Genomic DNA, 23,533 nt, shown 5'->3' with positions numbered 1-23,533 from the left:
AATTAATCAATAAACTAATATTTTTGTCAGTGCTATCACACTATCATGCTATAGCTATAGCTTGATAATATAGGATTTTTAGGATTTCACTAACATCTGTTATCAGCTGGTAGTTGTGGCGATTTGCCAACAGGCAGGTTGCAAAGTGTCCTCTGGTGGCCTAACTGCAACAGCAACACGTTGTAACATATTGGCAAATAGCTAATAGTGGCCAGTAATATTGGCCCACAATAACTGGTTAAATACAGACTACATGTTAGTAAGTTTTTGGTGATTACTTTTCTATCTATAGTTTATTTCAACTTGACCATTATTTAAGAGTCACAGAGTGCATTTGCCAAAAGCATAGACACTTCTCAGAAAAGTGTATTCATCTATCTGCTTGTTAAGTGGTGGCACATCAGCCCCAGTCCAAGTCAGCTATACGTTGACTGAGGCTGTCTTCGTAAAATGTTACGTTCCCTGCGCTATAGTGTTTATATTAGCCTAATGATAGCTCTGCAGCTAGCCACTAGCTATCATTATATGTAAACTTGCCCAACCACTAACCCTGCTATTTAGTCTTTTGTCTTTGTTTACATCCAAACTTGTAGAAGAGCTGTACATTTTAGCTTTTTAGGAACACCAACGGTCAGAACATGGTGTATTATCTTTGTACTGAAACTAGCAAGCTAACGTCCTGCTAACTAAAACTCCTAAATCCTCTTTTTCATCGATGCTGTTAAAATTTATTGTTACACCTGGCAGAACAGCCACACTGATGATTTTATTGAAGTTGAAAGAATTTGGACCACTTTCCCAGTGCCTCAGTATCTCGGTTATTACTGAACTGAAGGAGGGTTTGTACCCGGACATAGCTAATGATGTCAAACCTAACAAGTGGACAGAATTAAAAGAAAGCAAACTGTTTGACAAAACATATCTTGGTAATACAAATCAAACAGCTATTACTGGAACATGTCTTACATCTTTACTGAAGAATGATAGCAACATGTCTTAAGTTTTTTCCCCTTCGATACCTGTCCCATAATTCTATTTTATTCTATTCTGTTTTAAGTTAGTGAATGTGATCTCTGCCTATACAGCTTATTAGGGCTACCCTTCGAAAAACCAGCAATCTGTTCTAATGGTTGTCAAACCATATCTTTTTTGACATATAGTGAACTGTGAAAACTCATTGAGAGTACAGGGGAGGTTGTCAAATGTTGTCGAGTATGCCTATTTTTTACTTGACCATACAGGTTTAGCCTCATCCTTGAACACTGTATTGTGTTTGTAGCTCTCAAATAAATACAAAAAAGCGTTTTCTTTAAAAAGAAATCTGAGAAAGGAAAAAAGATGTCAGTTACTAACTGGTGGAGAGAACATTAGCTTAATTAGGTAGCTAGCTGCAGATGTCAGGGACAGCTGTCACTGTCAAGGAAAAAAGAAAAAGAGGAGCTTGCTTTTGTCGCACTCTTTCTACCTCTTTCACTGAGAATTTCAACCTCTTTTTGTTGTTTATTACAGAAAACTGCACAAGTGTAACGCAGGAGCAGAAAGCTCGACAAACACAACATTAACTAAGACAGTCAACTGTGAAACTTTGAGTTTAATAACTGAAACAGTCTACTTTCTAGAAGAAACTGGAACAAACTGAAATGCAAGCAGTCGAACTCATTATTTCTTCTCGATATTCAAACTGGCCAGGGCAGGATTTCAGTGGATTTGTGCCCAGAATCAAGTGATTAACATTACTGCCAATAATAGTTCAGTGGAAATAAACAATGAATGTGAAAAAACAGTGCTACTCATTAAAAGAAAAAAGAAAAAAACAAAACAGAAAACAGAACAAATAAAGAAACCAACAGGAATATTTTTTTTAATTCACCTGTAGAGTGAGAAACAGAGCCAAAACCAGGATCCAGCTTGTTGTGGGCACACTGGCCTGGTGATGCTGTCGTGCCATCGGCATGCCGGAGACAGCCCGAGTGAACAGTACCATCCACTGGAAACTGCGAAGGAGCAAAGAAGTAGAAGAGAAAGAAGTGAAGCAGGGAATCATTAAAAATTAGGTTTCAGGAAAAGAAAAGTATGGAATTACTCCTGTGTCTGTGCATCTCTCTGTCTGCTGTACGTGAGCGAATGGGTAGTTGTAGTACCTTCAGCTTATCCGCTGTAAATGATAAATAAATGCCTTTGATCTGATGTGAAATAATTGGCTTTATAGAGAAAAAGAAACTCTTCCGGGGATTATGGAGTCAGCTAAGAACCTTTGAATGGATTTCACTGTGCAATACCAAATATTTGATCTTCCCACTTGGGAGCAATACAGAAATATTGCTCAGGGAGAGGGTTGATAGATGGATTTCAGCAGAGACACGGTCTGAGTGATGCTGCTGTAATCCCCTCTCCGTTGAGCAGAAGAGGGAGAACGGGAAACTACTGGAATAAAAGCCGCACAGCTGATGCAGATGCTCGAAGCAAACTGTCAGATATCAGTAGGGACATGACAGGACTGAAGTTTAATTTTAAAGCTGCTAGTTTAGTCACAATAATAACACAATTTTAAAGCTGCTAGTTTTGTCACAATAATAACACATTTTCATTTTATGCTCGACCGTAGATATTCGCACATTACCCCTAAGTTTTAACAGACATATGTGGTTAGTGGGGGCGAAAGGAATGAGTTAAAAACGAGTCTGTGTTGTCTGCATTCAAAAAACCTTTTATCACAACAATACAATCTCATGTTGGTGAAGCAGGCTATTGCTCTCAGCTGGCTCCTTTTGTGAGAGACAGATGGAAATGTTCTTATCGCACCTAACTGGCTCAGGCCTTTTTTTCTTCTTTTTTTTGATCATTTAGGGTGGAAATGTTGAAACATGAGTGTATTTGCACATAAATGAAAAACAGAGAGACCCCCAGTGCGTTTGAGCCAAGCATCTTTAAAGTTGTCTCATTCAGAGAAAATGATTTTTTTTCTGGAATTAATGCATACGCAGTGTCTCGGACTATTTGCTTCTATACTGAAGATTAGTCACACAGTCACATATCTACCTGAGCACATCCTTCATTTTGTGACAGAGACAAAAAACCCTGAGTAGATGTGCAAGGGATTTTCTATATGTGTGGTGAAGATCTACACTCACACAAAGCACGACAGCGCACACAGTTTATCAAAGCGGTTCCATAGGAGGAGAATGGTTGGTCATATGTTACCATTTCCAGCACGCCTTGCTCCACACTGTGCTTCTAGCACTTTTAAAAATGACTTTGGCCTTGCAGAAATTGACTTCCAACCAGCGCTCTTCACTTTATGGTGAAGAGATGGAACTTTTTTGTACTTTGAAACCTCCCTTCAAGCATGGAGCTACTGCTCGACAAGACTGGAGCCATTTAACTGGTGAATTCAGCACAGAAACGATGAGCATGAAGATGATGACAAAGTGAGATGAACAAAGCCAACTGGAACTGTCTTGTTCACAGCCATTAACCAAAGATGGATGCCATTGGCGAGCTTCAGTGGACGGCGGACGCATTCTTAAAAAATGACAAATGGCATTACATATGTAGGGATTTCATTCAGTTCCTAAGAAAGGGAAGACAGGAAGCAGCTCTCGTGATCAACCTTTACCACGATGTTATAATATAAACAGCATGACTTGTGTCAACATATCAGACTGTTCAATGACACAGAAGGACAATGACACAGAAGTATCACAAAAATTTTCATTTCTCTTACTATAAACAAATAAGGTAGAGGTCTGGGGTGTGCATTCAGAGTTTCATCCTTCAAGGCAAATAGCAAACCCATATATATATTTTTACGCTGGCAGTAATAAAACTTTGAAAGAGGTTCAAAGTCACAAGAGTATACTTCTGTTCCAGGGTCATGGTGCAAGCTGATGCCCACGAGCATTACCGCACAGACAAGGTTTTTCACGGAAGCTCAATTAAATACAGACCCACTCATTCACACTGAAGAGAATCGACATGCTTTAGGCAGTAAAACAGGCTTAATTTACTCACTTTTTTCCAGGAGAGAGAACATATGCACTTAGAGAAGCAAACACAAAGCCACCCAGCAATGATACACATGCTTTCAAATCCACAATGCACTCACAGAAAGCCCCCGTATGCACAAGTACTTCAAAAAATGTTTGACAAATGTGTATATTTTCATAAAAACACACTTTATGTCAAATATAAAGTGTTTTTAATTCTTCTGTATAATAGAAGCCTAAAGTGGAAGTTTAAAAAATATTTCTTCAGCTTCACAGGAAAATATGAGCGCATGTGCATGTAAGATCAAAGCCATTTCCTTACCTCTAACTATTTCGTTCATCTAGGAGAATATAAATTTTATGGCTTTGAGGAAGCTCTGAAACAATGCTGTCACATCATGTATTACCTGGTGATTTTCTTCAGTGAAATTGGGTGAGTTCACCCCCTGCGAGGCTGAAATGAAACTGCCTGTTCCAATTATAATAAAAACCATCAGGGCACTTAATGCAATGTCACAAAGGAAAAGGTAAAATCAGCCTACACAAAGGAGGCCGCTACAAAATATCTAGCGCTATAAAATGAATCACAAAAGCCAGCAAGCTTATGAGTTTGATGTTAAAAAAAAGTTGCTTTGATCTCGTCTTTCTAACTTTTTTCATCTCTGTTAGATTAAACTTCTCTCTGAGGTGAATGTTTGAATCCTTGACAATATCTCTCCCTTTCATCCACAATGGGGTTTATGAGCAACCGAGTCAACATAAAAAGAGAACTGAATCTAAAAATGCATAGTGTAATTACACTGAGATACTTATCCCATTATTTAGAAACAGTCCTTTAATCATATTTAGTAGATATTGAAGCTGGAGCTGGTAAATGGCAAAACTGTATCTTGGTTTTAAGACATAATAATCAAACTATGACACATATCAATATGTAGATGATGTAGATGATGTTTACAAAGGATTAATGAATACTGTAAAGCGGAATCATTAAATTATTATACAGAGTTAAGTGTATCTCACAGTCTCCAGACCAGCTGTTACCAGCAGTACATGACAAAATATCCCACCTTCAAAAAACATATTAAGTATTTTACTCAAGCAATGCAATACTGAAATATTCTTTGCATTTTTTGACATTAAATACGTCAGTCTTTTGATTGCATTCCACCGCACAGCTCCTGCTTGTGATGTTTTAGCATTTGATTGAAACTGTAACATGTGCTATGTATAGCATCTATTTGTATTTGCATGATAAATGGCTGCCAGTGGGTGGTACAGTTGGAGCAGTGCATAACACTTTCACCTCACAGCAAGAAGGTGTTGGGGCCTTACAGGTGCAATCTGTATGTTGTCCATGAGCCAGCATGATACTTCCCCATTTGCTTTGGTTTCCTCCCACAGACCAAAGACAGGATTGTTAATTTAAATGCTGATTCTAAATTGGCCAACAGTACAGATGTGAGAGTGTGTGGTTGTCTGTCTCTCTGTGTTAGCCCTGTGATGAAGTGTTAAAATGAAAATGGACGGATAGCTGTGGGAATCTACCATTTTTAACATTTTGTGATATGCTGAGTACTGTAATAATATATACTACAATTTTTTTCCAACTGCTAATTATATCCTTAAAATTATATTTGTTAGTGTTACACTTCAGTTGTTTTTCTTTTTTTGAGTTGTGTAAAGCAACCATCACTGCCACTAAAACCTGCCATAAATTTGACACTGTTTGTTACCAGCCTATGTTTGAATCAGGGACAAGCTGTTTCTGGTAATACAGCAATTAACACTGGTAAATAGTTACAGTCAATCGAGTCAAATCCCCTGGAGTTACACTCATTGATAAAGACTCATTCAGCATTTATAAACTAGGCAGCGATCATTTACCAACCTTCGAAAATCTCTTTGAGAGTGGCCGCAGTCAGTCCAAGTCAGAGTGCAACTAGTTGCAGAAAGATTGCCTTCTACTAGATGTGATGAGCCCTTATAGTTGATGATCCTGTATCAATACAATATTGCCATGCAAAAAATTGCAATACTAACGATACATACCCCCCCACCCCCGACCCTACCCCCCACCCCAATACCTACTGGATGGATGGATGGATGGATAGATATATGGAAATGTGAATGCCTGTTCTTAGCCTCTTATCCAATATCATCTTCAACAGGCTCCAGCATATCCAAGTTGCTACCCTGGCTGAATAGGCAGTGCAGAAAATATTGCAGGCTTAATGTTCGCTTGAGTGATGTGATAATCAATTTAGCACCTCTAGCCAGATTTCCACAAAGTGATACAACACTTGGCCTTGTCAGTAGAGGTCTTCATCTTCTGAACCCAACCTCTACCCTTTTCACTAAAAATAGCATTTTGGATCTAATAAGATGTCCTGGGAAGATCACCAGCTGCTCCAACAGACTCGGAGAAGCCAAAGTAAAATCAGAGAATATCCACATACTCTCAAGTGAGCTAACAAAGGATCTCTCTCTCTTTCTCTGATATTAGCTCAAACGTTTACAATCTGTGCTATAGAACTCGATTTGTCACACAAGTTTCTACAATATTTACAATATACAGAACTGTTTTCATTACGAACCACTGAGGCATGGTTAATTAACTAAACCTATTTTTGTAACTCATCACTCATAAGTTTCGACTACAATAAAGGAAGTTTACTGCAGTGTTTTCCGTTGGGGCTACTGCAATTTGTGTTTGAAGACAGCAAGTCACTCAATCACAGTGTAAGGGTGTCAATGCTGCTTGGTGCCTTGATTAGGTAATGCTCATGCTTCTGATCACATTCTTACTTAAAATCTTACTTAACCTCTTTTGTGTATTCCCCAGGTTTTAAAGGTGATCCTTTCAAATCTGAACATACATTATGTTTCTGTATGAGGATATTTCTCTTTTTTTTCTGGTTTTGCCATATGCGACAGAGCAGACAATGGAAACTGAACCATCCTGAGATGTATAAGGGAGCTTTATTTTGCTTTTCTGTGTCTCTCCTTGCTGTTTTCCTTAGACCTCTCTCAGTACTTTTTATTTTTATAAAAGAAAAACTGCTGCACCACATGATGTTCACTGGCATTTATTCCAATGGCTCTGCTTAGATCACACCTCTTGCTGATTTTGGCTCTTATTCAAGCATTAATTGAACCTGTTGACCCAGCCACACTGAACGTATAATATATTCAGGTGCCGTTATATTATTCATCCTTTAGAGGAGCTTGCAGACCAAGTTAACAAGCATGTTTGTGTAATAGCATAGCCACTGACGGTAGGAGAAAGAAGACCCTTTGTTTTGTTTTTTTGAACTAGATCCTGATGTGACTGTGTCGTGACTCTCACACAGTGTAATGTGTCAGAAAAGTTTTTATCTGACTAAGAAAGCTGGGACTTTCTTTCATCTATGAGGCAGCTTTTTTTTTTTTTTTTTGCTTTTTATCCATTCACCTGTATTTCAGACTGTATTTCACACTGGTTAAATAACAAACCTGGGAATACTTTTATATGAGTTGCTATAAAACCAAAGCCTATTGTTTCCTATTGTTTTACACATGAGGACATGATAAAAATAACATGATAAAAAAAACATAGCATGTTATTAAGAACTGTGCCAAAATGCAGAAGCAGTGTGTGAAAAAAACATGAGTACGTCCTTTCTGCGAAAGTAAAAGCAATACACTGAAAATCTAATGTTATGACAGCATAATTAGAAAAAGACTGAACTGTGTTGCCAGGAGAAAACCTCGTATCTAAGGGGCCGAAACTAGCATCGCTGGCGAACACAGCTCATTGTTCGCTAGTGGTGCTAGTTTCAGTCATTATGTAAATGTGCAGTTTGAAAGTTTGGGAAAACCTGCAGTCAGCTGAGACTTAAGAAGTCACTTGGATGCCCTCTTTAATAGACATTCGTATTTGTTCTATATCTTTTTACTTATTTGAGCTACCCTACTAAGTCCTGATGTGCTCAACAGTGAGCATCCTGACCTCTCCAATGATATCTCATGTATTTGGGTGGCCTCTTTTCTGACTCCAAACAGGAAGGAAATCACAAAAAAAGTTGAACTAAACAAAACATTTTTCCTTGGTTCTCATAAAAGCTGGGCTGTGCCTAGTTTTTTTTTTTTTTACATGCTAACTCTTGACTTCTCTTTAGTTTCTGTTAATAATAATGATATATTGTTATATGTCGCGTCTTATTGTTCATCTGAAGTTCTTTATCATGCCCTGACATGTAAAAACTTAGAACTGAAAGACAGTCTAGTTTTTCATAGCAAATATTACTTTTGTTAACAGGAATAGAAAACATATTTTTCTGATGACTATTTCGACCCACAGATTCATATCCATTTATTACACATGGATTTCAAATAAACAGTTTTGTACAAATGATAGTGAAACAACACATCGCCCAAGCCAGTACAGTAGCTTAAGAATGAGCTGTTGCTATATTTGGGTAGTTGCAGTAGGTAGTTGCAAACACTCGGCTGTACTTTTCCCAAGGATTATTATTGCTGTTGTTTGGTCATTCAAACTGCAGATATTTTTTTTAAAAACATATTGTGCTTAATATTGAACTTTGATGTCAACAGACTCACACAGAGTCCTGCAGTGCTGTACAGCTTATTTTTAGTTTACACTGGAGGTGTGAAAACCTGTCTTTCTATGTGAGCAACAAAAAACACAACAGGTTGTTATTAGCGCAACAGTATCAACAGCCGCTGTAAGCGCTACTCCCTGCCTCATCCATTATGATTCCCTCACCACGGATGAGTGAACCGAGCCATGAATTGTGCGAGTGTTGTGCTTGCAGCTCTTTACTGAGCGGATAGCAAAATTTACAACGACTCGTGGCGTTCTCGCTCCCGTGGGTTTTCTCTTAAAACATGTTGCACCACCTGCATTTACACTTGAGCGCCTTGTAAGGTTCTGCATGAACCCACTTTTTTCATAATTTATACCAGTTATTATTTTAGGGGGAAAAGTGAAAGATTTGAAGAAGATGAAGTATTAGAAACTATAGGAACACAAGGGAAAAGGGGGGGAGAGTGTGCACAGAAAGAAATAGCATGCTACAAAAATAACAAGATGTAATTACAGACAGGAGTGAAAGTAAAATGATTACAGGGATGTAATAATGAAATAAAACAAAACATGAGAACCAACAGAAGACGGTTCAAGAGATATGAAAAAGAAAGTTGAAGAGAAGGAGCACGCAGCTGAACAAGCCTCTCTCATCCAGCCAGCTGCACCATGAAACGGGAAGCAGCCACTGAATGCCTCACTTCCCACACTCCCCTCACGATCATAGAGTCTCTCAGAAAAAAAAAAATGTGTGTGTAGGTGTGTGTATCTGTGTGTTTTAGCAGTTAGGGACCCACAGGAGATTAACATCCCTGTTGGATTATGGAAGGGATGCGTACTGGAAAGCTTCATTAACTCTGCATGTGTGGGTGCGTGTGTGTGTGTGTGTCTGCCGCTCTCGTTCCATGGCCACGGGGCTTTTTAGACTGTTGCCTCCTGAATAAGTGTTTGCTGTCTGCCCTGTATGTCTCAATCTGTGCATGTGGTCTCCTTCGTCTGTGGAAGCCTCCGGGGCTTCACGAGAACAGATAAATCAGCCCTGGGAGCAGTTGACTGTCACTATCCCTTTACAGCTGTCCAGAGGAGGACAGTGAAAGTGTTTATGAAGCAATCGCCTTCTGTAATCCAGCCCTGGTGATCTCTGGGGCCTCCCTAGCTTATAAGACACAGAGACACATCGGCGTAGAGAGACACTGTGATCAAGCCCTCCTCTGCTTTAAGGTGCAGCAGACTGGATGCTAGACTCAGGCCTGAACTGCTATCAGGGGGCACAACACATCCATCTGCTGAAATGTTGCCGGTGCTCTTCAGTAACACACCGCTACATTACAACATGGAGTCGGTGAGGAGAGGATGAAGGTGACAACGTTTTTTCCCCCTCATGATTTTATTCACCTCATTCAGAAAAATCACCTTTGCTCTATCCCGGTCCATCTCCTCTTTTTTGCTTCTCTCGTTTTTTATTATCTCCAGTTGTCACTTTCACCATCTTCTTTTATCTCACTAACAGGGATTTCATTTTCTCTCTTTCTCTGAGGATTTTCTTTATCCCTGAAAGTCATTTCTTCCGCACTGTGAAGTAATTCCATTCGTCCGGAGATGCTGATTTTCAGACTGAAAGCCACATGCTGTAGAGATGGAAAAACTGACATTTCTCTCCTCTGCCATCATTTATTTCTTACTCTCTTTTTCTGGAAGAACCCCTGTTATCCCCTCCTGGCTAACCCTATGGAAGTAAAGCCACAACTTCCATTTGCACAGGTTAATGTGCAGCCACCTCAACATGAACATAAAACCAATACCATGCTTTCTTGCGTGGGTGATCGCTCATTTTCTCTCTCTCCCATCGCTCGCATTCCTTTATTCCTTCTCCATCCTCGCATCTGCTTCTTTCTCCCAGTGTCTCTCTCTCTCAGTCTCCCTGCTTCCCTACCTTCTAAATTGGACTCAGGCAACATCACGATGCTTTTCTCATTATTCCCATCACTCTGGCCAAATTGCCTTGTCTTTCAGGACCATTGGGCTCTGTTCATTGGCTGTTCCTGCAACCAGTCTTTCCCCCATTTCAGGGCTGTTTCAGAGCAAAGATGGGACCAAGAAATGGATTCAATTCTACAGCAAATAATACAACCTCAGGCCACTGATGACTGTGTGCTCCACACTGCACACAGTGATCCATTTATCAAGGAACGTGTAAACAAATGTTCACAGGAAGAACTGTGATAACATGCAGTGAAGAAAGAACTGCTGCACAGTGGTTGTTCATCTGAAAGAAGTTTCTTTAATCTGTGTCTTTCAGTCTTTCACTAATTTGTTTCTGCTAATTAATAACTTTCAGCCAAACACATGGCCAGTACAACAACAATAGGCCAAGCAGAAATCCCAGCAAGACTTTACTCAGAAAAAAAGACATAGAAGAGCGAGACGAACATTTAGCATTTGAGGTGCCAGTCTGTGAGGTGTGCTACATGAATTAAGGATGGGCGTGTTCCACTATTGCCAGCTTTTGTCATAATTTAGAGTGTACACCTGAATGATTAAATTCAACTAATGTCGATAGATGAGAATTAACACACCAGACAACATTGTTTGAGTTCCTAGAGGACTCAGGGTAGTCTTCTGCTGTTGTGGTCTATCTGCTTCAGGATCGATATGTGGTCCATTCAGAGATACTCTTCTGCATACCTTGGGAATAACGAGTGGTTATTTGAGTTCCTGTTGCCTTCCTATCAGCTCAAAGTAATCTGACCAATCTCCTCTGATCTCTTCCATCAACATTTTTCTTTTTCGGATCCATTCTCTGTAAACCCTAGTGATGGTTTAAGTGACTTTGAACCATGCTATGTTGGAAATTAGTGGAATGAGCTTTCTTCCCTGTTCTGCTGCTCATATTTAAATCCAGCAGGTCATTCTGACCATGCCTACTCGCCTCAAATGAGTTGCTGCCATGTGATTGGATAATTGGCCGTGAGTGTATGTACCCCATCTAGACTCCTTTTGTGTTTAGCTTATATTCAAACGTTGAATTGTCTTCTCTCACTTGTTCAGTGCTGGTAGAAAAATAGTTTGTCTCACAAATGAGACAAATTTGCACAGTTTGACAGAAAATGAGACAAACTGCAACAAAAGATAAATCCTGAAACAGAGATAAAAAGAGAACATTCATAATGACAAAAAAAAGAAAAAATCAGGCAGATAAACAGTGGAAGAAAAACACAAGCACAGAGTCGGTGAGGAGAAACCAGATAAAAAATAAATAAATAAATGCTGCATAGACACAAGAGAACACGAGAGAGATTCAGAAAGAGGGCACAGGGGACAGATTGAGCTAAATGGACAGAATGGACGGGTGGACGAGTGTGAGAGGAGAGTTAAAAAATTTAGAGTGAAGGAAAATGCTTAAGCCCTTTTGAGTTCAGTCAGCTGTGAGTCGGGAGAATGAAAAAGACTTCTTTTTCTCTTTCACTGTCTGCTGCAGCCGAATACCCACTTCTCCTCTATTCTGCCCTGATACAATACATGGCTTTTAGCAAATTCATTTTCCATCTCAGGGCTGCCCACTTCACATTTTTGAAAAGAAATAATCATTTATTAAATAAAAGAAAATACATAAGGGCAGAAAACATAAATATACCAAGCCAAAAGCTGCCATGCCGTATTTTGAGGGGTATTTTATGCATGTTAGGTGTATATTCTCTTTCGAAAGCAGCACTCATTTACATTTTATCACTCTTCTATGTGGGACCTGCACAAAACACATCAAACAGCCTGTCATTGCCTGAGTCCGACATGCATTTGTACTCCTCTGCCTCTCTTTCCCTCCCTTTTCACTCAATTCCCTTTCACTATCTTTTTACTCAGGCATGACCTAAAACAAAAAAAATGGACAAAAAAAAAACTTCAAAAACCTCCAGCCTGTCACCTGATGAGCTGTCATCGTCTGCTTGTCCAATTCCCTTCTTTTCTAGTAAGCCATTTCTCTCCTTTCATCTTCCCCTTTGAAAGGCTTTTGTTTCTTGTGGGGACAGAAATGACAAACACTTTCTGCTGTACCTTTCATATACAGTAAATAGGTGGGAAAAAAAGTCATACTCCTCCCACCTGTGCTATCTGTTTCTCGCTCGCTCTCTCTCCTGTGATTTAAGGTGGGTTGAAACGCGACACAAAACGCAGCAACAATCCAATATCATAAGCTGTGCAGAGACGATAAAGCAGCTACGAGGGATCAGAAGGATTGACACGTTCTTCTGTTGCAGCTGTCTGCTCGATGCCATGACAGCGAGGGAAGAAGTGCTCCTGGCGCTCACTAGGGATTGGATTCAATTACTAAATAAATAGCTCAATGGCGGAGAGCCACAATAAGATGTTGCTTTAACGCCGAAATAGTATTATGTTTCATTATTATGACTATCTGCTTGTATTTGTGCAGGCATTGTCATACTTTAATAAAAACCTGTTTCTAAATGTAGTGAAGGCATTAAAATGGAGAATGTTTCATGCTAAAGCAGGCTTATCAATGACACTGTGATTTTACGCTTCATTCTTGTTTAGTTTAGTAATATTTTGTGGTAATACCTATGTAATCTGCTACACCTGTCACAATGAGCTGTGTGAAGAGTAGCGAAACCACAAGCAGATACTCTCGAGGCAGATGAAAAAAGCATTTATTGCTGATTAGTCCTAAAGAAACACAAAGTCTTTTGCTCTTTTGATGCATTATAGACACAAGATCAGAAAACACTGGAAATACACTACCACCAAAACACAGTCATGTTAACGATACAGCAATGAACAAAGAAATGGCAGGAGTATTTACCCAAAGGTAACCAAGAACACAAACCTAAAGAATAGAATCAACATAACACAAAGGATAAACAACTCTCAAACAGGAACTCCAATTAAACACATCAAATATAAAATCAAAACCCAGGACAATGGCCAAAAATGTCAGGCCTTAGGCTTTACTATTTCTTTCTGAAAGGTTTTGCATTCTGCCTGTGAATAAATAAATAAACTACAATATAATCTACAGAAATATATTCAATACTAACAGCACAAAGAAAACTAGGCCCTGCACTGCAAAACAAGATTGACATACTCAGGTTATCTTTCGGTTATCTGGATTCACATACCCTAACAGTAAACCAGTTAACCAAGTGTTAACCCAGTATTTCCTGATCTTGGTATACACACACTCACATAAAAAGGCTTGGCACTGGCAGTCACATTTATTAGTTCGCCGGCAACCGAGTGGATGATTTTACAGCAGAAGAGTAAATGATAATATTAAAGAAATATGAAGAGGTTACACACCGACTACAGAATGATAATAAAATAGCTGCGACAGATAAAAGACAAGCACTACAGTAGTAGTAGCAGCTTAGTGTTAAAACACTGTATGAACGTGTGCGCACTTTAAACATTTTAGTAAATAAGACTGGAAAAAAGCTACTGTATTACTGAAGCGTCGCTGATTTGAAGACAGGAAGCAAAGCTGTGTTAGCAAACTTGCATACTTTCAATTGAATATCACAACTCTATCATGGAGTCAAGAGAGAATCTGATGAGTTATAATATAGTATTAGTATACAGTATATAATTGTATTCTGTTCAATTAATGTTTAAATTTGCATAAGACAGCTTTACCATTCAGTCTTTCAGCTGTAGTCTCAGTGGTGTTTAATGGTCTGTCAGGAAGTAAAGAAAGAAATACAAAGACAGAATTTAAATCTAGCCTTAGTTTACGTGTGACTGATATAAAGCCCATGAGTTCAAATAGCTATCCTGATTTATGCATTAATGCTTATACAACAACAAAATTGTTGCAAACCGGGACAAAATAAGGAAAATCTTAAATAAAAGTCTGTATCTCATACTGATGCTCATCCAGGAAACACAAAGACGTTTGATGCTATGAAAAAATGTATACACTCCTGCTATCCAGGTACAGCGGTCGGAGAAATCCTCCAGGAATTTTGGTAGTGTCGACTGGTCAGAAAGTGGTGGCTTCATATCTGCTGATCTCTAATCTGGAACCTAAACTGATCCGAAACAGGTTAGGTTTGCATCCTGAGTTACCATCAAAGGTTAAGAAGGCAAGCGAACATCATAGAGGAAGCACTTTTATGGAGGGAATTTGGGGTTTCTACCTATAGAATCAAAAATGCTGTCAGCAACTAAAAAACAAATAAATAAATAAATAAAATTAAGATCCCCTGCTGAAGTTGAGATTTATGAGTTTATAAAATTATATAGTATTATATTTATTGGAAACAATTATTTAGGTTTAAACCATTTAGGTAAGAGATGCCCCCAAGAACCTTGCATAACTGATTGTTTGTATTATTATTTTTATTATTAGTAGTATTAGTAGTAATAGTTGTAGTGGTAGTATTACCACTGGTAGTATTTTTGTGCTTTTTTCCTTTGTTTAAATATGCACCATATAGTGGTTGCATCCATTTTCTATAGATACCACTCTTTATTTTTTCTCTGTAAAGGCTAACCTGGTCCAGTACTGACTTTGACTTCCAAATATAAATTATTAACCAAACTATAACTGGACTTGACTTTTATTACTGAGTCGGGTACCAACTGAGAGGAAAGACTGATAAGCCATTTTATTACTGGTCAATCTGAAGAGTTACAGACATAAAATGTAGATAAATCGTTTGATTGTCAAGTCCCTTGACAAATCAGTGCCATTGTTCAATATCTTCTGGTATAAATCTCCAAGGATTGCTTAAAGAAGCTGCTGGATTGACTTCATTCCTACCCCTCGTTAATAATCTCATCGATCTCATTGCCAGAAATCTTACTCCTATTGAGAACTGGACCTTGCGTGCCTTTACTGGCTACCAGTACAATGAAGAAATTGTATTCATTACCCTTAAGCCACACCTTGGACTCGAGCCCAGCTGTATCTGAGCTTTTAAGTCCTTGTGAGTATAACCGTGGCTTGAGATCCTGAGGCAGTACTGATTTGGTCATTTCACGGTCTAGACAGAAGACTAAGAACTGTCAAGCTTTCTTCACCAGAACTGCAGAAAAGTCTTTGAATGACATTTCTGATGAGATCAAGTCAAACTTTGTGTTTTGTTTTGATTTTTTGTGCTTTTGCAATTTAGAAATGATATAAATTCATGTAAATAAAACAGACAAAGAAAAACAGAGCAAAGCTTGCAAATCATTATCGTTATTAAGCTGCCACTTATAGGGTTTGTCTGGCATTTATTATGACTATAAATCACAGCGAAGAAGAGTCAGGTATCACAATCACAATCATATAATAAAGGAAATGTCAGTTTTTTTCTGCGGTAGGGACAAACTGTTAAGACATCCAGTATTGATCGAGCTTACACAAGGTCAAATTGAAGTTGCCTTCAGTATAGAGGAAGGTAAGGTCAGATTGAACGGGTCATCTCAGCTACATCTCTTTTCCAGGGCATCAGATTGTGATGCTTTGAGTTCCAGGAATAGCCTGGTGAGGAGAAGACACAAGGGTCCACTTCATTAGCAGAGAGCCTGTCACAGTGACAGACTGCTCGAAGTGTTTTACCAGCCTGGTCTTAACACAGCAAAAGCAGAAATAGAATAAAATCTCACAAGTAAGGGTACAGTTACAAAAGGAAAAAAGCTCCCGTTAAGGAACAGTAGGTAAATTGACATTCCTTTGGCATGAAACCTGTAATGATCTTAATTTATTTAATTTCTCCTTCCCCAGTGTTCAGTAAGAGCAGAAAAGTGCTACATAAACACCAGGCAATTTACATGCAGTGTTGGGAAGGTTACTTTTAAAATGTATTCCATTACAGAATACAGAACACATGCCCCAAAATGTATTCTGTAACGTATTCCGTTACGTTACTCAATGACAGTAACGTATTCTGAATACTTTGGATTACTTAATATATTATCATGCTTTTTACAACAACGTGAATGTACTATTGCTGTGTGATTTATTACTATTACTGAAGGTCCGCGACTCCGAACTGTAGTAAAGGGACCTCTGACTAATACGGCGGGGTCCCTGTCGGCTCGTAGCCGAAAAATAGCTTTACTTTGTTGTGTGGGTCAAGTTTCTTGCGAGAGACAGAGAGAGGCGTTGAAAGACTGCTCCAACGGAACTTATTGTTTTCGGAGGAAAACACGAACACGGTGTACAGTCGAGTCTTAATAGCTTACTTACAACTGGGCTCGTCAGGCACTCTTCTTGGCTGAAGTGGTTATTATTATATTTACATGCTTCCAGCTCCCGTTTTTCCTCAATGACAACTCGTACCTTTCCACTCCCCTTTTTCTCCCTCCTCGCGCTCACAGACCCATAACGTGTATGGCAGTCCATTCTCCCTGCAACATGGACTACACTGCCCATGATGCTACATTCTTTAGAGCTATGCTTGTAGCATTCTGCCTGTTAGCTTAGCACAACAACAACAACAACAACAACAACAACGAAAAGGCGCTCTCTCACCCAGGAAACACACAGTCGCAGAGAGAGAGAGAGAGCGTCACCCTGTAACCATGGCAACCGTAACGTTGCTGCCTGGAACAACAGAACGTAGCTGTCAAACAAAACCCAAACAGTCCTGACCCGCGACAAAATTAAACAGGAAAGTACCGCAGTGTAATCCATTTATTTCAACAAAGTAACTGTATTCTGAATACCACCTTTTTAAACGGTAACTGTAACGGAATACAGTTACTCATATTTAGTATTTTAAATACGTAACGGCGGTACATGTATTCCGTTACTCCCCAACACTGTTTACATGTTTCTATTTTTACCAATACAGCACTCTATGCTTGCGATCTTCTATGTTTATAGTTTGTAAATAAATATTTGTATATAACGGTTTTAAAGTTACATAAAAGATACCACAAGACCACACCGGTTTGTGTACTATGTTTTAAATATGCAGCACTTTCCCTGCAGAGTTCTCTGCAGGGTTATTTGACATTGATTCAAAGAAATATGAAACACAATAATCATTATTTTAAATTTTGAATTCCCACTGCTATTTTGCTTCAAACCAAAGTGTGTGTAGGGTTATTGGTTAAATTTTTTTTCACTGTGTTGTATGTACTAGCCAAGAGCTTAGAGATTGCTATACCATGTGGATTGTATAAAGAAAACACCAGCAACCAACTTGGAAGAAATTTCTAAGGCTGTGCCCACCCACCTTTCAGAAAAAAACACATTTCTGTTGCTTGTGTTCATGATCTCATTCTTTTGGTCATTACCCAGAACTTGTGACCACTGGTGAAGGTAGGGATTGTAGGTCAACAGGTAAATTTACAGATTCGCTTTTATGCTAGGTTCTCTTTTCACCACAACAGACCAATATTGTGTTCGGGTCAATGCAGACACTGCACCAATCTGTCTGTCAATTTCCAACTCTCCTTTCTAGTCACCTGTGAGCAAGATACTCATATACTTAAACTCCTCCACTTGGGGGAGCACTTTGTCTCTAACCCAGAGAGTGCACTTGTTTTTTTCTGCTAAGAATCATGGTCTCAGGCTTGAAGGTACCCACTGCTTCACACGCAGCTGTGAACTACTCCAATGTGAGGTGGAGACCACACTGAAGCTAAAAGAATCATGTCATCTGCAAAAGGCAGAGACAATATCCTACGCCCACCAAGATGGAAAATCTAGAAAATCCGTCTATATAATTTATGAACAGAATTGGTGACAAGGGGGCTGCCAGAGTCCAACACTCACCAGGAACAAGTCTGAATCATTGCCAGCAATATAGTGCAAGCTCTCATGGCAGTTGACTGGAAAAGGCAAACTATGGGACAGACATTCCATACTCCCAAACCACCCGTCAAAGGATGCTCTGAGGGATGCTCTGAAATGCCTTCTGTAAGTCCACAAAACACTTGGTAGACTGACTGGGCAAACTCCAATGTATGCATGAATATATTTGAGATGACAGAGCTGGTCCAGTGTTTCACAAAGGAGAAAAAAAATGTTTCTCTTGATTTCAAGGTTTGACTAACACATAGGCTCTCCTCTCCAGTACTTCTGTGTAGATCTTTCAAAGGAGGCTGAGGAGTGTGATCCTCCTATAACTGGAGCACACCCTCAGATGTCCTTAAAGATGGGAACCACCACCTCAGTTTGCCAATTTGGAGGCACTGTCCCAAATCAACACATGCCATCGCAGAGGCATGTCAACCAGTATAGCATGATAACATCCAAGGTCTTTGGAAATTCAGGGACCCTGTCACCGAGGAGTTGTTTAACTACCTCATTGTCCTCATTCCCAATGATGGATGAGGAGCTTCCCCCGGCATTCCCCAACTCTGCTTTTTCTACACAAGAAAGTGGGACTGAAAGTATGCTCCAAGTATTCCTTCAACCAACCAAATGTATCCTCAGTTGAAGTGAGCAGCACCCCAGCTGGACTATACAATGTGTTAGAAGAGCTTGGCATTCCCCTCCTCAGTCTCTTAACATTTTGCCAGAATTACTTCAAGGCCATCTGACGGTCTTGATCCATCGTCTCACTGAACTCCTCCCACACCCAAGTTTTTGTTTCAGCTACTGCCAGAGCAAGACTCCACTTAGCCTGCCAGTACTGCTCTTTAAAAAAAAAAAAACAACCAAAACAAAAAACTATGGAATAAATGTTTACCATACTTTAATAGTTTAGGTTAGTTTTATTAATTATCTATGATAGATATTAGGATTAAAATATTCATGTTAGTTATTTCTATGCAAAAAATAAAACTGCCACATCTGAGGTATGTATGTATATATAGTATGTTATATAGAATCCACATGCTAAGAGACATGTTTAAAAAGGTGCCAAAAACAAGTGAAGCTTTTGCAAAACCTAAAGTAAAGGTTTAGTTTTTTCAAAAGCAGAAACTTAATCAAAAATAAAACTTTTGAAAGTCAAAGAAAGTCTAACAGATCCTCATCCAACCTTAACTAAAAACCAAAGAGGGGAGCTTAGAAGCTTAAGCATTATCCCAAAAAGCCTAAAGATTCAAAACATTCTGGGTCAACATTGCCACATGTAGCACCAACAACAAACTGAGTATTCCATTAACATCAGCCTTTGGCTGTTTACCCTCTGTTTGAGACTGATGGTTGAATGGTGGGCATCATTTTACATAGGGGTTCTTGATGGGCAAACAGTGCAGTGGGTGGTCTTCTGTTTGAAGAGGAGAACATGCAAATGAAATGGACTGCTGAAGCTGCATGTGAACATGTCATGGTGTGCTGAGGGGCTCACACTGGAGTAGCGCCTCACTAAGGAGTGGAATTTGATCAAAGATGGGCCTTCTGGCTTATTGTGGCACACTGCATTTATCAAAGTGCCCAGTGACTGAAAAAATCAGTGTTGGTAGCATTCTGCTGTGTTTCCAAAGCATAAAACATGTATTCTTCGACTTCATGGTTTGCCTTCATTCATTTTTTAAAAGCTGCACTCTTGTATTACTGTAAAAATGTTCAGGTTCTTGAAAATCCTTCAGCAGTTTCCTCTGATGTTGAATGCAGGTCTGGAGGTCAAGACTTTCACGCTTCGCTTTCCTCTTACATCGGACATTTGCCAAGAATCATTTCTTCAATCATTTCTTCATGCTTTTCTTCATCCTAGCTACCATGTCAGAATGCAGCATCACACATTTGGATGTACTGTTGACACAGCTATAACAGTTTCAAGGAGCACAGCTCCAAACTACCGCTTTTGTCTTTGCATACACACCTCTAAACACTGTTTCTGTGGTATAAAAAAAAACATCACATGCTTGCTTGATGCCTTTAAATGTCTTTAACAGCTTAGGCTACGTTCACACTGCAGGCGAAAGTGCATCAAATCCAATTTTTTTGACCCTATGCGACCCATATCCGATCATGGTATGACAGTGTGAACGGCACAAATCCGATATTTTCAAATCCGATCTGGGTCACTTTCGTATGTGGTACTGAATCCGATACATTTCCGATGTTTCAGAAAGCGACTGCTGTGTGAATGGTCATGTCGCATTAAATCCGTCTTTTACGTCACTGACACAAGACAGACGCCAATTATCAGCGCCAGAGAAGACATCACGAACGTTTCCCTGGCCATCCGGTGAAACTGCTGGGAAGACAACGTTGGAGAAACGTGAACATTTTATTTGTACTGCATAACCTGCAGATTCTGACAGAAATCTGCAACTATCCTTTGAAGCACCGCTCCTCTAAAACAGCAATAAGGATCATTATTAGGTTATCTACATTATTATGTAAATAACAAAATAACTTAAAGCAAAACTTGGGAAACATGAAGTCCGAAGTCTTTATATTAAGGGCCATCAGTCAAACAATATAGTTTGCTCTGGGTCTAAACAGAGCACGTTGTGTGTGACGTCTTCTTTTGCGCATGCGGGCCGCTTTGAGCGTTCACCCTAGAGCGCATTTGCTGTCGCATTTTATTTGTAGTGTGAACGAGCAGACAAAAAAATCGGATTTGATCAAAAAATCGGAATTGAGCATTAAGACCTGCAGTGTGAACGTAGCCTTAGATTACTTTGATCTGTGCTGTCAACATTTCATGGAAAGTGCACAAAATTTGAAGCAATATGAGCACAAAAGTTGGGATGGCAGCATCTGCAGTTGCTCAAATGAGCCATTCTAACAGAGCAACTGCACCAGAGTATGCTTTAATCAAACCAAACCTGCCAAGTGTGAGCACATTCATGTTTTAGCATATTTAACACATAGTCTTCCAGTATTTAATGCAGATCTGCAATTCTGCAGGAACCCACTGACTCAATGAAATAGCATGTTATGTATTAAATGTGCATTAAATATTTTTAGGCTATTCCCTAAAAATTCTTGGATACTATGAAGTATACTTTGACAGTGTTTTGCAGTTTACAGTGCTATGTGTAAATACAAAAGAGGAGAAAAGCATTAGGGACGAGATGCATAATCCATCATATTTCAGACTGTGTCTCAGGAAAACATCAGTAAAATCTTAACTCCCTAGATGCAGTCAGTGGAATCCATCTGCTGTCACTGGAAGCTGAAAGAATTCAAAGATTTAAAAGTAGCTCTCCAGGCTCTGCCTATCCTTATGCTGCAGTTTACAGTCTTCTGTTACGTTATGTTTCATGTGATTTCCCATGTCATGTATTCACAATGTTTACTCCCCGTAGTGGAGATGCACTCCCCGCTGGCACATTACAGTCACTCCGGTTTGACTAGTCATGGCAGTGCAGTCTCCAGAGACGATTTTAATATGACCAGAATCAACTTTCTATGCTGAATCCATCTCCACGCTGGATTTCTGTGTCCTGTCAAACACTTCATGTGTCTGATCATATTCACCTATATGGAGCTTTGCAGAATGCCTCTTTTTGGAAGATGGGGTTGTATTTGTCTGCTGTTTTTCTGGATGCCCACTGTCTCTATGTGCCGGTGCAATAATTAGGACTGACACAGGCACAGAGACCATAATCCCCATTGATTAGAAGCCTAAGATCAAAGGCTTCCACTGCTGTCACTCTCACCTCGTCTCCACTCTGCTTAGCCTTCCTCTTTGTCTACCATCCCTCTCTCCATCTCTTTTGATTTTCCCTCTCCTTTTTGTCTGTGTATATGTTTCTCATGCTCTGGGCTTCGACTTGTTATTCTCCTGCCATTCAAGCCCTTGTATCGCCTTCTCATCCGTTGTCTCTCTCTCAGTAGCTGCTCGACATGCTACCAATACCCAGAGGATAAGCTCAATCAGAGCACTTCAGTCAGAATAAACTGGCTCACTCTGAAATAAATTTTGTTTCTGCATGCTTGACCACATATTTGCTAGCTAAGTTGATTCAAAATCATGGCTGCTGCTGCCTCTTCTCATATTTAATGACTGCAGGAGTAATCAAACTGTTTAATCAGTCTAAAGGTTGCAAACAAAGCAGCAACAAAAATTGTCAATTGCTATTCCACTATCATCGTTTTACCTCCTGTCTTCCATTTTACTCTGTTTTGCTACAAGTAATTGTTCTCTCTCTGCTGCTATCGAACCTCTACAAGTGTTCCATTACGATGATAAAGAAGCTATCCATGGCGAGTTTTCCCTGGTTCCCTTCAATTTTAAACTATATAAAACAAATCAAGGATATACATCTGCATTCTGATGTGTTCATTTGTGTCAGTCTCAACAACATTATAGTCTATTGTGATCGACTAGAGTTTCTTGGAGGTTAAATTCACGCTTACTATTAGATGCTGTCTGGCTGACTGCTTTGCTCTTAGTTTCATTTATAGTTTATTTTTTTATTCTCATTTCTCTAGTTTTCCAGGGTCTCCAGTCCTGGTTGTATTTTAATTCTAGTTACACTTTGTACCTAATGAGTTAATTACTTTCCTCTGTGTTTCCTTCTACTTCCTCCCTGTGTGTTTTCCCTCCTGTTAAGCACACATGTTCAGTGTCTCAGTTCCGATTGAAATTATTAACGGTTTTATTTTGGTAATCATTTGTCTCCTGTGTTTTACATTTAGTTGTACTTCCTCCCCTGTCATTATCCAGATTAGTTTCAGCTGTGTCTTGTTACTTTCCTTCCTCCAATTCCCTGATTTAACAGGATTAAAAACAAAAAAAAGCATTTCAAAAAATGTAAAAAATGAAAACTACATATTACCAACCCACAATGAAAAAATAATAACTACGTTCAAAAAAAGAAAAGGAAACAACCAAAGAAAACCAAAAAAAAGAAAACAGGCTATTTAAACATACACATAATGAAAGATGGAAACTGCATATCATCAATAAGGCGGTAAAGCCTGAAGAAACATCCATTAAAAAAAGAAACATCCTGAAATTGAAACAATGATTTAATTATACTGACACATGTATGTTGATCTGATTATTTCTAGACTGAAATAGTGCTTATTCAAGAGAAGTGGTGTGTATCCCTGTCAATTCAAACCAATACTTTTTGCAGGCCTTCAAAGAGGAGGTCT

General features: G+C 39.2%; 1 protein-coding gene across 4 annotated transcripts in view; it reads right to left on the bottom strand.

The window, feature by feature from the left end:
* tnr (tenascin R (restrictin, janusin)) overlaps positions 1-23,533 on the bottom strand; it is a 211,613-nt gene that overhangs the window by 78,515 nt on the left and 109,565 nt on the right. For all 4 annotated transcript variants that reach the window (XM_026149494.2, XM_026149492.2, XM_080293389.1 and 1 more), the window contains exon 4: positions 1,871-1,994. In XM_026149494.2, the coding sequence (XP_026005279.2) occupies positions 1,871-1,984 (114 nt within the window). In that variant the 5' untranslated portion in view covers positions 1,985-1,994. The remainder of the gene's footprint in view (positions 1-1,870; positions 1,995-23,533) is intronic.

The sequence above is a fragment of the Astatotilapia calliptera genome, chromosome 18 (assembly GCF_964374335.1).
Source record: "Astatotilapia calliptera chromosome 18, fAstCal68.1, whole genome shotgun sequence".
Classification (NCBI taxonomy): Eukaryota; Metazoa; Chordata; class Actinopteri; order Cichliformes; family Cichlidae; genus Astatotilapia; species Astatotilapia calliptera.
Note: the sequence above shows the minus strand (reverse complement) of the source record. Positions and strands in the feature narration are given on the sequence as shown.